Genomic DNA, 16,261 nt, shown 5'->3' on the forward strand with positions numbered 1-16,261 from the left:
CTTATTCACAAACATACACATAACAAAAATAAAAATGCAGTGAGGCAACGGGCGGCCTTATCGCTAACAAGCGATTTCTTGCAGGCAACCCTAATGTGGAACAATGAAAAAGAAACACCTACAGAGGGTAGAGTCCAAAAAATGCAAAAATTATTAACAAACAAAAAACTCAAAATAACACGTACGTTTAAAAGTATCTAAATAAAAGGCTATTGTTATTATTATATTATCAGCCTAACCTCTTTTTGTTGCTATACTAATTTCCTTCTTAGCCTTACTACTGACAATTGTGTAACTTCATGTTAAGAATATATCCAAACGAGGTACATGTACTAAGTTATTATTTTAAGTTAAAATTGTGTTTTATCAGCCACCAAACCGATCTTTGTGGTACATTCCCTTTAATAATCCGTCCACGCCACGGGATTACATATCCAACACAAGTATTAAAGAAATTCCTATCACAAAAACTAATAGCTCATAATTAACGAATGCAAAAAGCATCCAGGTCAAGTTCCCAATGTGCTCAATGTAACGAAGGCTCCATGTGACGTCATAGTCGCATGCACATGCTAAATATAGGAACAACCTCCACTGACCCACTTTGTATGCCTGACGTGCCTCAGTGAAAAACTTCTATCCTATAATTATAGGTGCCATTAGCTTTCCTTGTATGTGGGTCAAAGGCAAATATTTTAGATTTTACTTTGATAACAGTATTGTTTATATTTTGCCCTATACTTTTATTTGGGGTAGTTGAAGTTTTGGAAATTATGAACATTATATTACACTTATGAACGTCAAAAAAAGAAATATATACAATTTTACATTTACTGCCATTTCTCAAATCAAGGGTGTGGAACGGAAGAGAAGAGTTGGCAATAAACTCTCAGCCACTCTTTTCAATCGCACAAGTTTTTTGTTTTACACAACGTTTGTAAGGATCTGCAACCATTACACCATGTTCCACATTTATTTTATAAGTAATAATAACATAAATTAAAAACAAAGATTTGTCCTCTATCAGCAGGAGGCATGGTGAAATAGGATCACACAATTTCCACCAAATCAGTTGAAACACACAGATTTTTACATTATAGACGATATGTGTCATCATACTGTCATAGTTATTTTTATATCTTATAATGGCAATGTTATAAAAACTAATTTATATAGGGCAAATGGGCAGGAGGCTCACAAAACCTTAAGTGATACCGCCACCCATAGACACACCCGGCCAGGCTTTTGAGGCCGACAAAAATCAAACATTGTTATGCCATAAATAACATAATACAATAATAATAAGAGCCTTTTATTTCAGATACTTTTACACACAAACCCATAATTTTTAGGTTTCTGTGTGCCCGTATTTGGGCAATCCCCCTGCTGTTTCGTTAATTATATATATATCATATAACATATTATTAAGCGATTTTCATAGGTGAAAAAATTTCCACCTCATTGCAGACATAAAGAAAATCTAAGTGAAAATTCTAATCAATGAGAGGTTAATGTTGACATTGCACATGACCTTTGTATCGTATTTTCACCTCACAAGTTATCATAACTGTCAAACAGTACTGATAACTTTATTGGAACTGTAATTGATAAGATATCAAACTCTAGTGTAAAAACTAGACAAAGCAATTTTATATTAAAACAAAGATTGTAGAAAGAAAGGTCACACTTTGTAATCTATACTAATATAAAGAGGAGATATTTGTTTGTTTGCATTGAATAGCCTCCGAAACTACTGGACCGATTTGAAAATTTATTTTAAACATTAGAACCCTACTATCCCTGACGACCATAGAATATCAAAAAAAAGATGGGTCTGTATGAAATTACAGTAGCCCAAGGTATGAAAAAGACTAGAAAAAAATAAAAATCTAAATCTAAATCGGAATCTATTGACAGACTGACAAATAGATTTTTTTTTAAATTTAAGCGGATGGACCCGCAGAGCACAGCTAGTTATACGATAAAAATTAAATAAGTATAAACAATTTGTTCACTATCATAATATCGGATACTTTAGTTCTTCATTATTCGTATTTTTTGTAGAACAGGGGGCAAACGGTCACGCTGCTCACCTGATGTTAAGTGATACTGCCGCTCAAGGACACTCAATGCCAGAGGGCTCGTGATTGCGTAGCCGACCTTTTAAGAACTGGCACGCTCTTTTGAAAGACCCTAAGTCGAATTGGTCCGGAAATACTTCAGTGGGTAGCTGGTTCCGCGTCGTGGATATGTCTATAAATCTTGCTTGTGGAACGTATAATAGCTCCATACAGCAAAACGCTGTGTTAAAATGTATTTTCGTCTCATTTTAGCAATACCTAAATGCATAACTTACGTGCTTAGTGTCTTATAAATTGGCTAGTGCGCTTCTAAACGTCAGTAAATAAAATCACTACCAGTTCTTAAATCAAGGTCGTAGAACGGACCAGAAGAACTGGCAGAATTTTCTTATTAAATGAGCGTACACGTACGATAACTAATAATAATATTAACTTACGATTGATAGGCTAAGGGTCTGTTTCACAATGTATGGATAAGTTCTACATAAGTTCCAAATTAGCTATTTACTACTTATTGGTAGGATAAACACTATTGTTTTGACGACTGTCAGATAGCGCTATTCGTCACATAAAGTCCATCATAAGTTATGAGTCACATGAATGTCAAAATAGCACAACTTATCTTCCAAATAATTTATGTGTTGCATAGCTATTTGGTACTTTATCCAATGTATCACAATGTATGAAACGCAACAAGAGTGTTTATCCTACCAATAAGTAATAAATGGCTAATTTGAAACTTATGTTGGACTTATCCAAACATTGTGAAACAGACCCTAAGTGTCCAAACACTCAAGTGACGAAGTATGTAATATCTTAACACCTGCTACGGCTTTAATAACTCATAAAAACTTACTGTGTCTAACGATAAGATTCAGAAAGAGACACCTAATATGAACTTTGTTAAAACGATCCAGTTCAGATGCTGATGAGTTTAGGTTTCTAAATTGAATTGCATTTTCTAGTACCATCACCTCCTAAAAGTGTTCTGCTTTGGATTTAGCTAACATCGACCCTTTTTCATGAAACTTTTTTGGATGCATCCAATTTGTTTATTTTGTTTTATTTTTAACTTATTCTATAGAGATGTATCTGTTTCGTTTCCCAAATAAATAATCAGGTCCGAACAACTCATCTGAACACTCTCCATGGTAAGTGCGGTAGAAGATGCAGAAAGATCCCACATCTCTAGGCAATGCCAAGGGATCAAGCCGCTCGGAAAACGACTGGTCGTCGACGATTCGAATCGCTCATCCTTGAATACGGTAAACCTAACCTAACCTAAAACTTTACTAGTCTGTTTACGTAATTTTGGTACTGACATTGTAAGACGAAATATCTGGCCAATTGTTTTTACTGTCTGTTTTACTGTCGCATAAATTAACCAAACAGCAATAAAAAAAATTCTGCCAATTATTTTTTTCATGTGATCATAATCACTTCTCGTATATTAAAATAACAGTTAAAAAAAATAGTTCCCATTATTTATTCAACGTGTCATTTGTACATGTACAAATAAAAACAACCGAAAACACCAGTTATTTTATAGCATTTAAAAGTACTGAAAACATGTCGTACAACCTAAAAGGTTGGCAAGGCATTATAGGCCGGGCACGTTGCCATCAGATGACAGATGGTCAAACGGTAACCGAATGGACTGGCCCAAAAGGAAAAATAAACAAGAGCAGACCATTAGAGCGATGAGCCGACGAGATCGAAAGGGTAGATGAAAAAAATTGGATGACGACAGCAAAACATTAAAATAGGATTGGAGAACTTCTCCCGGACAGGGGCCGCATCATAGTGTAGTAAAATTCTACATATATGTATAGTCAAAACCGTTTACGACGACATCGTTTAGAACAACATACCTGTTATATTCACCAAAATCAACGGCCACGGCTGAATTCTATTGTATTAGGTACTTAAGAACAACGTCATCGGCTGTTACGACTATCTGTTTTTACGCCAAATATTTTTGACTGTATATCTATTTTTATTAATATATTATGTCAATAAGGCTTATTATTATTTTAACATTTTAATGTTTTGACGGATCGTTTTTATCAGTTTTATAGTATATAGAAATATTTTATTAACTAGATAAGAAACGATATGGAGAAAGGTGTATTTTTTATTATTTTTTATAATAGCCTTAAATTTAGATATTTTTAAATTTAAACAAGTTTCTATTTTAATCTCCTTTTAGGTACAGATACCGGCAAACATCTTGAACAATTAATGTCCTTGCCTGCGCGATTTTTAGGTATCACAGGGAACTGGGAAGGGGTGCGGCGGGCGGTGGTGCGCGGCGGTGGTGCGCGGCGGCGGGAGAGTGACGTGTCGATGCACAACCTTTCCCCCACTCCCTTGTTTAATGCTCAAGAAGTTTGCCGGTATCTGTACCTATGTGTCCTTTTTTGCAAAGGCCTATGTACTCAAAATCCCGCCATTTCTCTCTGCTCTGTGCCACTCTCTGCCATGTTATTAATTGTTAGTAAAGTTTAAAATCATATTAACTCACCCTAGAGCTTTCGTCAACCTTCTTGGCAGGCCCATCATATCTGCAGTTCTTTTGTTTGAATTCAGTCGGATTGGAGCAGACACCATACCACACACAGTCGGCGGAAGCGGTTGGAATCTGGAAGCAAAAAAACATTTAATAACAAGTCGTCGATAAAACTAATAATCTTGTGTCCCTATAACCTTGTAACTCATGATTCATACATTGTCTAGTTTTATTGTCTTGGAATGCTATTAAAAATAAACGTTCGATAAAGGCATACGAGAAATCGGGCGCATTGTAGGCAAACTTTGTTCTGTATTTCTATTTGTATGGCCATTTAAACAATATCTCTAATTCTCTATATATAAAATTCTCGTGTCACAATGTTCGTTCCCATACTCCTCCGGAAAGGCTCGACCGATTCTTATGAAATTTTTTATGCATATTCAGTAAGTTTGAGAATCGGCTACTATATACATTTCAAACCCCGAAGTGATAAGGGGTGTCCACCTCAAAAAACAAATTTTTAATTGTTTTGGTAATATTTTTTTATGATACATAATACAATAAATACAACCCCTAATTTTCACTCCTCTACGATTAACCCACATTTTTTATTATTTTAGATAGTTATTTTTATTGAACTTAAACAATGTTTCTTAGAAAGAATATATGTACATGGCAAAACAACGTTTGTCGGGTCAGCTAGTATGTATACTTATATATAAAAGGGTCACAAGTATTTTCTTTATATTTTTTTTTTTATATAGAACAGGGCAAAGGAGGCTCATATGATGTTAGGCGATACTTATACTAAGTATAATCAATTTTGTTTCCTATCATAAGTTCGGACACGTCAGTTCTTATTATTCGTTTTTTTTTGTAGAACAGTGGGCAAACGGGCAGGAGGCTCATATGATATTAGATGAAACCGCCGCCCATGGACACTCTTAATGCCAGAGGGCTCGCGAAAGAATATAATAGCATATGTTTACTATTGTTATTTTCTAATGCATTTGAAAAAAATTAATGACAATCAATTTCTAACTACTATATATTTAAATAAACAAATATCGATCGAAATTAATAATACAACCAGACAAAGTGTCCAAACAAAAATATTGCCAAATCATTTCTCAAACACAATGCATTATTTACACCGCGATGCCAATAAACTAATATTGTCTTATTTATGATAAATATTATACAGGCTAAAATATGTATAGTTGATACAACGCCTTTGAACTCCATAATCCTCCACTGACGTCAGGAAATATGGTAAATATAGAAATTCGTAAACTTATGCCGATTAAATCACCATAGAACAAAATTTGAATTGCATCAAAGTTTATTTTTTCTTGTTTTTTCTTTTTAATATAAATTCGTACGTACATTCGATTTCAGATAAATATTTCGACCGGAAAGCTTTATTTAGAAAGCTGAAAATGGTCAAGTTTAGCTGTAAGGCTGGATTTTATATGCATATATACGACCCCAAAATCAATATGTTCCCGTTTTATCATGTTTTTATGCAGGAGATACAAGGTTTTGATAATACGAATTTTGTATATCATTGACATAGAATCATAAGAATATTTTTGGTCGCTTCGATCGATATGTTAAGATTTTTACAAGACAAATTTCAATCTTAAAACTTTCAGAAGTGGGTACTTCGTATGCACCTTTTCGAGAAATTCTTTTTGAAAGAAAAACTTTATTATACACAATATACAGGATATTTAGGTAAAGTGCACTGGGCCCCCACACTAGGATTCCCTGTGTTGTGGGCAGCCGGTCTCTTCCTTAAACTCTAACTGTATTTAACTTTATGATTTCTACAGAACATTAATATCTAAACCATTTTTGCACAATAGCAATATTTTCAGTATCAGCAAAGAACAGGTTGACAAGATATTGTTTGAGATTTTAGTAAGTGTATGTAATGTGATATTAAAAATGTTAGTAATAATATTGTTATTAAGGAAGTGGTTAAAGATGAAACAGCCTCGGAAGGAGAAAAAGCGTTGGGCGAAGAAACTGCGTTTTTTGAGTTGCTTATAGGTTTGCGATGTGTTTGATGTGGTGTGGCGGTCGTTTGTTTCCAAAGTCTGCATATTGTCTAACAGGTAAAAGTCTTGTTTAAATAAAATTTGTGGCTTAGCACTAAAACTGTAATATTTCCCCATAACGGCATAATAAGTTCTCATATAAATCTGACTCAGAACACATTTTCCTGTACCTATTCTAGTTCAACAAATTTTCCTGAAATTCCATACCAAATTCAATACGCAAACATGTTTTCCTATGAAGTCTACACAAACGTATGTTTTGATTTCAATACTGGACTTCGCCAACTCTATTATTAGAGAAGTCTATATTTTATTATTTGGCTGGAGTTGATAAATATTACAGTTTACGACCTAAGGTACACAGCTTTCTTGGAGCTTGTTTTTATTGAGGCAAAAACGTTAGTAGCAGTGTTGGCCTAGTGGCTTCAGCGTGCGACTCTCATACCTGAGGTCGTAGGTTCGATCCCCGGCTATGCACCAATGGACTTTCTTCCTGTGTGCGCATTTAACATTCGCTCGAACGGTGAAGGAAAACATCGTGAGGAAACCGACATGCCTTAGACCCAAAAAGTCGACGGCGTGTGTCAGGCACTGGAGGCTGATCACCTCACCTATTAGATTTAAAAATGATTATGAAACAGATTCAGAAATCAGAAACCCCGACCGAGATAAAGAGATTGTAGCTGATTTATTTAAGAAAGTTAGTTTAGTTTCTGAATTAGACATTTTTTTCATAAAAATGTGGCTGTAATGTTGATTTCAAAAGAAAATCCGGTACACCGAGGCTGCGTTAGTGGGATAGAGTTATCAATGACCTCAAACAATAGGTGTTCGAAGTTGGACGCAAGAAGTACGAAATAGGTTGCTATGGGGAAATACTTGAGCCCACGAGGGGCTGTATATCCATTGATGATGTGGTTTCATCTCGTATGATATTTGCAAACACATTTCTTTTCGTGCAAGTCGCGCAAGAAATGCCTACAGGTATCTATTATGACAGTAACGTTTGGCAACATCGCTAAACAACAACTTCGCAATTGGTTTCACCGTTGCCAAATAAAACATAGTAGACTTTGGAATAAATTACGCGAAGCTTTTCGGACATGTCTAAATAATACTAGTTGCTACATAGGGAGCGTTCAAGTATTTAAGATTATTGACCCCCCCCCCCCCCCCCCCAGGTAACTCGCCGTAACGTTTTTTAGTACCCTAGTACAGCACTGTACTCAAGTATAGTAAAACGTTTCGTGACCACCTTGTGTCTCTTTAGTTACTATTATGTGGTGTAAGTCGAAAATAATATTAACAATAACGCGTAATTCAATCCCCGCCCCGCATCTTTATGTTTTACAAAAGGACCCCCCCCCAAAACTCGTTACGTAATACTTGAACGCTCCCATACGCAATCTGCCCGGATGGGCTGTGTCCACTATAGTATGGTCTTGTGCCCAGTATAGTGTATACATTTTTTTCATATGCTAACTTTCAGTACCATTGATCGGAACCCCTTCACGGGTAAAGGCCTCCTCCAGCTTTTACTAAATATTTCTGTCCAAGGGTTTCTATTTCTCCTATCCACCTTTTTTTTGGGGCCTCATCTTCTTCCCCTTGGTCCTTTCCATATGTCTTCAAAGTCCACTTTTTATCTATGCATCTCGCTATGCTCCGCCTATTGCCTTTTCTGTTATAGGGCATAATATACGGCAACTATCGCTTTTGTATTAAAAAAAATTGACGACGCGTATATAAAAACATAATAAAACTGAATAATACATAATTCCTAAACTAGATATATAATGTATTGCTCCATTCACTATTGTTAACATAAATACGTTTTAATCTTAACTAACATTTCATTTCAAATGCATTAAACAAAATTTAGCTACGTAAACTTTCGTTGAACACAAAGCTTAAATTCGGATATAGAAAGCTTTTTTGTATAAACATTTTTTCAGCTTCAGGCAACGACCTTTGACTTTAAAGGCACAAAAGCCTCTGTATAATGCGATATTTATATTACGTATACATTGTTTTAATGAGAGTGAGTTTTAGTCTCCGAGCGGAAGGTCCCTATAAAAATCATTTAGTTTCAACGCCTTCCAACAAATGAAATATTAAAAATCTTATTACCATATATCGTATTCTTCATTGGTAAAGGTCGCGTTACTGTCAGGTTCCTGCAGCTGCTGCTAGTGTAATCTCTCCACTTTGTTTCGTCTGCAGCTTCCCTTAGCTCATCTGTTAAGGGAGATTCAATCATAACTTGGTCACACCAGCTGATTGTCCTTTGCCCTTGTCCTTTTGTCTTCCACTTTGCCGACGACAACCGGCCGACGGGCGATAAGACTAAATTTAGAACTCTTCTAAATCTCTTCTTCATGTCGTCAAGTCTCGTAAGAATGTTGAATTGACCCAAGGTTGATTTGTTAGTTCCTTAAGCGCATGGTATGCGATATATCACACAACACATCTCTCATGATATCAACGGTAGGAACAAGCAGAACATAAATACCATCCGTATCACGTCGATATCCGTAGTTCCACAACTGAGCGTTTCTAAAGGCAGTTTTTGCCGCGCACCACCACTATGTGGAACCAGCTACCCGATGAAGTATTTTCGAACCAATTCGACTTAGGGTCCTTCAAGAAAAGAGCGTACCAATTCTAAAAAGGCCAGATGATATCACTTAACATCAGGTGAGCCTTCGGACCGTTAGCTTTCTATTACATAAAATGCTTGCCAAATAAAGTAACCATTTACCAATAATTGTTGGAGGTAGTCATAAAAAAAATGAGTCAAATAGTTCACTACTTCTTTGTGTATGAGGTAATTACAAAGAACATTAACCCAATACAACCTTAGAACTGATGACGAATCGAGTTTTTCTTTAAATCCACGAAAGCGAATAATCCTATACAATGTTACAAATGTATAATTAGACATTTCCTAACGTCAATATAAAGTAATGTATCAATCAAATCCACACTTTATTCTTAACACTGTACGAATCGCATTGCAAAGTTATTGCATTTGACGTCATGAGGGGACATAAATCAGGAATTTCCGGTAACCAAGCTAATTATACAATGTTCCAGACATTAATTTTAACTTTAGCAATATGGTAATACACGCGTTTTTATTAACAGTCAAAGCGGCGTAAACAAGCCAATTTTGAGAGATTTTTCTACGTCAATCGCATTCGTTTCTTTACAAACTGTATATTTGTAAACTTATCTATGTTAGAGAGTCCATTAATTTTTATACAATTAAGGGCCCACACTTAATTTCAATTTAAAACTTATTAGATACATTTCCGGCTGACATATCTGTCAGATTATAACGAATCAAGCGATACAGAAAGTAATAAAACAACACTCCTCTATAAGGTATCTAGCCTAGAATATGAAATCAGTAACCTGTCTTCTGGGGTAGCCAATAATCATATTGGTCAATAGTCATATAGACAGAGACATATGTACTCTCAACCACTACTCAAAAATGGTTAAATTATTCAGTATTCAAAAAAATATCATACATTTGCGATACCGTTAATCGAATAATGGCTCAACCTTTCGTGACCGTAGTGAGCACATAGTTTATACTGAGGTCAGGGCCGATACATAGACGCCACATAGTTATATATCTCCCAGAATATTTATTCTATTAACGGCTAAAATGGATAACAGTCTGTCTTAATTAGGACGCATGATATGATGTTGCAGTGATGACATAAAATTCAATGTCTTAATAATTTCAGCACAAAAACTCTAATCATGGACTGGCTTTTAGTATCATAATCATGACAAAGCGGAAAATCTTCAGCGTTACAAGACAGAAGCAAATATTTACTACGAACTTAGATTAAGTTATATATAATTATTCTATTTAGTTTAATAATTTTATTCTAAACTGACAATTTTAGGCATTCGTTCTTTGTTAACTTGGTGCCGAAAATTAATCAACAAAGCTTTTTATAAATTTGAGGACTACTTAAATGATCCTAATCCTTGGGATTGAATTGCTCCAGTTCAAACAATTTGTATGACAATACTTGGCGATTAAAAAGAGTGGCGGAAAGTTTCTTGCCAGTTCTTCTTACCCGCTCTACGCCCTTGACTTGCGAACTGGTAGTAAATGTAAATTAACGATTAATTTAACTTGACGATTCAAAAGTGTACTTGGTTACCCACTTGAATAAAGATATTTTGAGTTTGAGTTTGCCAATAAATTATATTATTAGTATATATCACGGTCATACATCCATAAAATGGCTTGGCTTATTCTTAAACATAAATAAAATCTGTATGTTCTATGATTTCTAGTCTTTGGTTAAAAACTCAATAGCTTATCAAATTCGTGTAACCCACACTGAGTCATAATAATGTACTTTGACAAATCGCTCTGTGCCGATTATAACTACCCCATATGAAAAAAAGTCCTGTTTCACTAGTCTATAGGTTAGTTGTGATTTCCAAACAAACAAAATAGGGAATAACGGAATCAAATGTTTTATTGTAAAGGACAGTATTAATAATTGAGGAATTAAGAATACCCTTAATATGACTGTTTGAGACGAACTAGTACTTGTTTCACTAGCAATGGTTTGGGCATAATTCCGTCACTGGCGTCTATCGATCTTCCCTACATAGGTCTGGTATTGATCGCACGCCACATCTGAACCATTACACCTAGGTAATGTAAACTTTAGCTCACCTGTTAAATATGTAATACTTCGCTATATAATTTCTGTTTGTATTTTACGACAATTCATTGGTGTAATGTATTATTTGCGTACATTGTATTTATCATTTACTGAAGCAACTAGGCTTGCAATCAAAAAAATTGTTTAATTGAAATATGAACCCATGACCAAACGACGAAGAAAGTAAGGAGAAGCAGTGTGCAATAGCTTCTAAATTTACTTATATGAAAACAACTGTTAATACAATAAAGAAGAATGAAAGATACGGGTTTTACGGTAGAGAACTTTATAAACAAGGGAGCATTTAAAAAAAATCTATTAGATATCATATTATTAATTAACAACCATTAGTTTAGTTTTTTGCTATCAGAGGTGGGGCCACACCAGTCTCTGCTTATAAGAAATCCGGGCGGGCAATGCCCATTAAAACCTCGTGGCGTTCTAACAAGGTTGAATTGAAATATTGGGAACAAAACCGTCTTAAAAATCCAAATATTATGTTGTTATGTTACAGTATGCAGTGCTTGTAATTAAATATAAAACACGCATTCACTAGCAACACATTATGTATTACACAGCACATCATATTAAACTTATTGAATGTGTATATAATAATTACGTAAGTCTCTCAGGGTAATGGAGCCAATCGAATATCGTTAAACCTATGCGGGCATCATTACTGCTGCATATTGTTAAATTGTTACAAGTATATAAAGCAACAATGTATTAACAAATTATCTTACAAGGTTATCAAATTTAACTAAAGTTCAACTCCCTCCGTAAGTCACGAGTTCGGTAGGTAACAGAAGCCCCTGCGTCTGATACCTGGGAAACATTTTCAGTACTGCCCTGCGATTCTGTAACTCACTTCACGAACTCACACAGCGGTTTTCGCATCGGCGGTCTCTCTCAAATCAGTCGTGAAGCAGTCATTTTATGATTTGGCATTCTGAAAAGGTGGGAGCTTGTAGTTTATTGTTTATCAGAATGCCAAATCATAAAATGACTGCTTCACGACTGATTTGAGAGCGACCGCCGATGCAAAAACCGCTGTGTGAGTTCGTGAAGTGAGTTACAGAATCGCAGGGCAGAAGGCATTTAGTTAAAAAGATATCAATCTAAAAGGAAAAAGTGTACTCTCATAATATTCTATATGCAGAACTTTCAACATACACAGCTACAAAACACTTTTTGCATTTAGGAAAGTTGATTTAAAATTGTAATACAAGAAAACGTCACAATTCGCGATATCGTGATTTGTATATTAAGTTAAGACCTTCCTCGTGCAATGCTCACTGCATTTATTATATTATTATTGCTCAGTAGTTCTTCAATGACATCTTTCGCATTTTATTACCGTTTAACCAAGGTAGTAAAAGAAGTTTTTATACTGCCATTGTATAAATTTTCATGCAACATTTACTGAAGAAATAAACAATATAGATTATTAAGAATATAAGGCTTTAAAGTTCTTTTTCTTCTAGCACAAATCCTGACTTTAATTCTAAATACCAGATTTTTTCACTAAACTAATAATATTAGTTCTTCAATGTTGAGTAAAAATTTTAATACTTAATGGAGCCTGTTCAATCTTGAGCCTTAGTATGTTCAATCTAATGTAATTAAAGTAATTGCACCTAATTTCTTTGCTGTTGGTAACACAGACTGACAATTTAAGAGTATACTAGAAAGCAAATATCAACCTCAATTATATTCTACTGTCGGGCATACTCAAACCAATTTAAACAATCAAGACCCATCCATACCCTGCTTCAATTGAGGCGGTAGCTGTAATAGGCTACATTAATTTTAATCACAATTGATTAATATATATATATATATATATATATGTCAAGTTTTGTGAGTTGTATTCAATAGATCAGTAATAGAATAGTCAGCCAGGAAAAGCTTTAAGCCTTCTTCTTTATATTAGTTACAAAAATTTAACAGCAACAATAGTTTATGTTTAAAATATGACACATTCATTCATGTAACAATAATTTTATTCTAGTAACAACAAAGCACCAATGTGATACTTTCTATGTTTATTTAATATAAGAAACCATTAATGTTCTATAAACATACTACTTAATATAATAACCAAGTAGAAACCTAGAATTTAAGATGAAAGATGTAGGCGGGAGAAGAACTAGTACATATATGACTGTATACTACATACTATGATCTACGCCAATTACCAAAATATCCACCTAACAGTATCTAAGATAAACAAGACATAACAGGTAGGTAGGTGTAAGTATAATTATTATTTTACGACACAATAAGTGACGAAAAATTGATGCAAAACAACAGTACACAACAACTGTAAATTTTGTAGAGGTCAAGCAAATATAAGTACCTTAATATTTTTAACAAGTTGAATAAAATTAATTGTAATCAAGGGTAAATTTTTCATCAATATCTAACATATTATGTAATTCAAATTACAGCCAGTAATTTTTATTGCTTAATTATATTAAGTTTAGCATAAAAAGTAATTATGAACAAGTTAAGATACTTAACAAAATACATTCATGTCAGCTAAGTAAACTAAATAAAAATAACTTGTGACACAAAATATGTGACTGGAGCCAAATTAAGGTCATACAATAAGACAACAAATTTATATTCATACACAAAATAAGTCCTAAATTTTAAAATATTGCAGGTACAGAATTATCTTTTAGAAATTTTCAACTCTTACAAGTTATATTTCTTCATGTTCTAATGACATATTTAGCTGTAGAAACCAGTTTATGATATCACTTCCTTATGACTACATAGTCACCTTGGTTTGCTTATTGCTTACTCTACCTTTTTGCGACGAAATGAAGATAAGCAAATTATTCACTAATCGCACCTATATAGTTGTCGATTGCGGACATAATCTTTAGGTTTATAATATAAATCATTTAAACTTACATTTTCTGATAGGTAAAGCAGTAACAAGAATCCAAGGATGCTTGGTATAATTTTCTGCAGAATCCTTTCTCCGCTGCCAGCCATTTTGACTCACTTAACTTCACAACTTATAGGTAAATTTGATTGTTACTTATTTGTCATATCATACTTGGAATCACAATATTATTTATTTAATCAGTGCCCACAACCAAAATTAAACATAAATGATTATGACGCACTACTACTACCTCCAAGTTTATTTTCCAAAATGAAAATGACAATTTATAGGGATTCTTGAATTTACGACCGCAGCACAGACCACAGATGCGTAATATACTATACGTTACTCGACACTGACGTAAAACATATTTGCACAGTTGCACTCCACAGTGTAGCCACAGACTAGACCGTACTCAGAGTATATAGCACTATAATAAGCGAAAAACCAGTAAATATACAAAGATTATTTTGGAAGCTATTTGCTTTATTGATGTAGAGGACTCAGACTTTATCACAAATCTCAGTTAGCACTAGGAAAAGGCTTACAGGGTAAAATTCAAATAAAAGACTTTGCGCTAAATCTAAATCTCGGACAAAGAAAATATAGATAGATAAAAAAAATGTTTTGGGTTATGATAAATGTTATATCGGGCTTTCGTTTCTAAATTTAACCCATTCTGTCTACAGGCTATTAATGGTACAATTAAGAAGATTAGAATACATCTTAATAAGTCTTTCATAACTTATATCTGTAAGTAATAAATAATATGTCTGTGGTACTACAGATTACTGATAAAGGTATATCAGTAATCTATGGCGTAACAAATAACAATTAACAATCAACAAACAAAAATTAAGATAATTAAAAGTTAGGCTTAAATTTTATAATCTTTTATGAATAGATAAATTTCTTTAGTAGATTTTTTATTTCAGAGTTTCTATATCCCATACAATGAGTGTTGTTGTTATATAAATAACAACGTTTTTAAATAATACATAGAATATTTCTTTATAAGGCAGCCAGCTAATGTGTAAGTAAAATTTAAAACTAAGGGGAAAATTCATATTCTTAATAAATGGAGGAAAGAAAAAGAAAGCGAAACTTGTATGTAACGCCTACACAAAAGAAAAAATTAATTGAACTTCTATCAAAACACCCAATGTTATTATCTGGTAAAAGAACACAGAACTTTACTAACATGGATGCTCAACGGGTATGGCAAAGCATAGCAAAAGAATGTAATTCCATACCTGGATCTAAAAAACATTGGCGTCAATGGAAAAAAGTAAGTTAATAAGATAAGTGTTCTGCTAAATTTGGCATTATATGATGTATATTACTTAAATTATTGTGTATAAAAAAACACACAAGATCCAAGTAATTAAATTTATAGTTTTAACTAACATACTAAAATTTTCAGTCATGGCAGGATATGAGATCAAAATATTTTAAAAGAAATTCTGTAAAAATTAATGATGGACCATCTATAAAAACTTTAATTACTAAACTAGAAGAGGAATGCCTTTCAACTTCTAAGAATGATGAGGATTTTACAGAAACAACAGAGTTTGTGATGTTAGATGAAAGTCAAGAGATATATCATGATGAGAATCTCTCCCATGAATCCATCAGTGAACCGGCATCACCACAAGAAGAAAAAGTTTTTGCAATAGAATCACAACCCACAGAAACAAAATCTAACCATAAGAGTAAATATAAAAATAATGATCATGATTGTGAACCCACAGGTTGTAATATAAATTGTGACATATTGTTATCAAATGAAAAAAGAAAAATAAAACTAAAAGAAGACTTTATTAATTTTAAAAAAGATTATTTTAGACAAAAATTAAAGCTGTTAAAAGAACAAACAGAAGCCTTAAAAAGTATTGCTAAGGAAATATGTAATAAATGAAGTTACAGCTTATATCTAGAATTTATTTTATTTATTTAATGTACTAGGAAAAATTCATAGTTAAACTACAAACAGGTTTCTATAT

General features: G+C 33.6%; 2 protein-coding genes across 6 annotated transcripts in view; one reads left to right on the forward strand and one right to left on the reverse strand.

Annotated features, from left to right (window-relative positions):
• LOC125060953 (NPC intracellular cholesterol transporter 1) overlaps positions 1–14,592 on the reverse strand; it is a 64,101-nt gene extending 49,509 nt beyond the window's left edge. For 3 of the 5 annotated variants that reach the window (XM_047666079.1, XM_047666081.1, XM_047666078.1), the window contains exons 1-2: positions 14,282–14,592; positions 4,606–4,722 (exon numbers count right to left, since the gene is read on the reverse strand). In XM_047666079.1, coding sequence (XP_047522035.1) covers positions 4,606–4,722; positions 14,282–14,365 — 201 coding nt within the window. In that variant the 5' untranslated portion in view covers positions 14,366–14,592. The remainder of the gene's footprint in view (positions 1–4,605; positions 4,723–14,281) is intronic. The other 2 variants (XM_047666080.1, XM_047666082.1) reach the window with 1 other exon arrangement.
• Positions 14,593–15,062: 470 nt separating this feature from the next.
• On the forward strand, positions 15,063–16,188 carry LOC125060988. The gene is made up of 2 exons (XM_047666123.1): positions 15,063–15,546; positions 15,682–16,188. The coding sequence occupies exons 1-2, from the start codon at positions 15,337–15,339 to the stop codon at positions 16,174–16,176; spliced, it is 705 nt and encodes a 234-aa protein (XP_047522079.1). The 5' UTR covers positions 15,063–15,336; the 3' UTR covers positions 16,177–16,188.
• Positions 16,189–16,261: the final 73 nt, after the last annotated feature.

Source organism: Pieris napi, chromosome 22 (genome assembly GCF_905475465.1).
Source record: "Pieris napi chromosome 22, ilPieNapi1.2, whole genome shotgun sequence".
NCBI lineage: Eukaryota > Metazoa > Arthropoda > Insecta > Lepidoptera > Pieridae > Pieris > Pieris napi.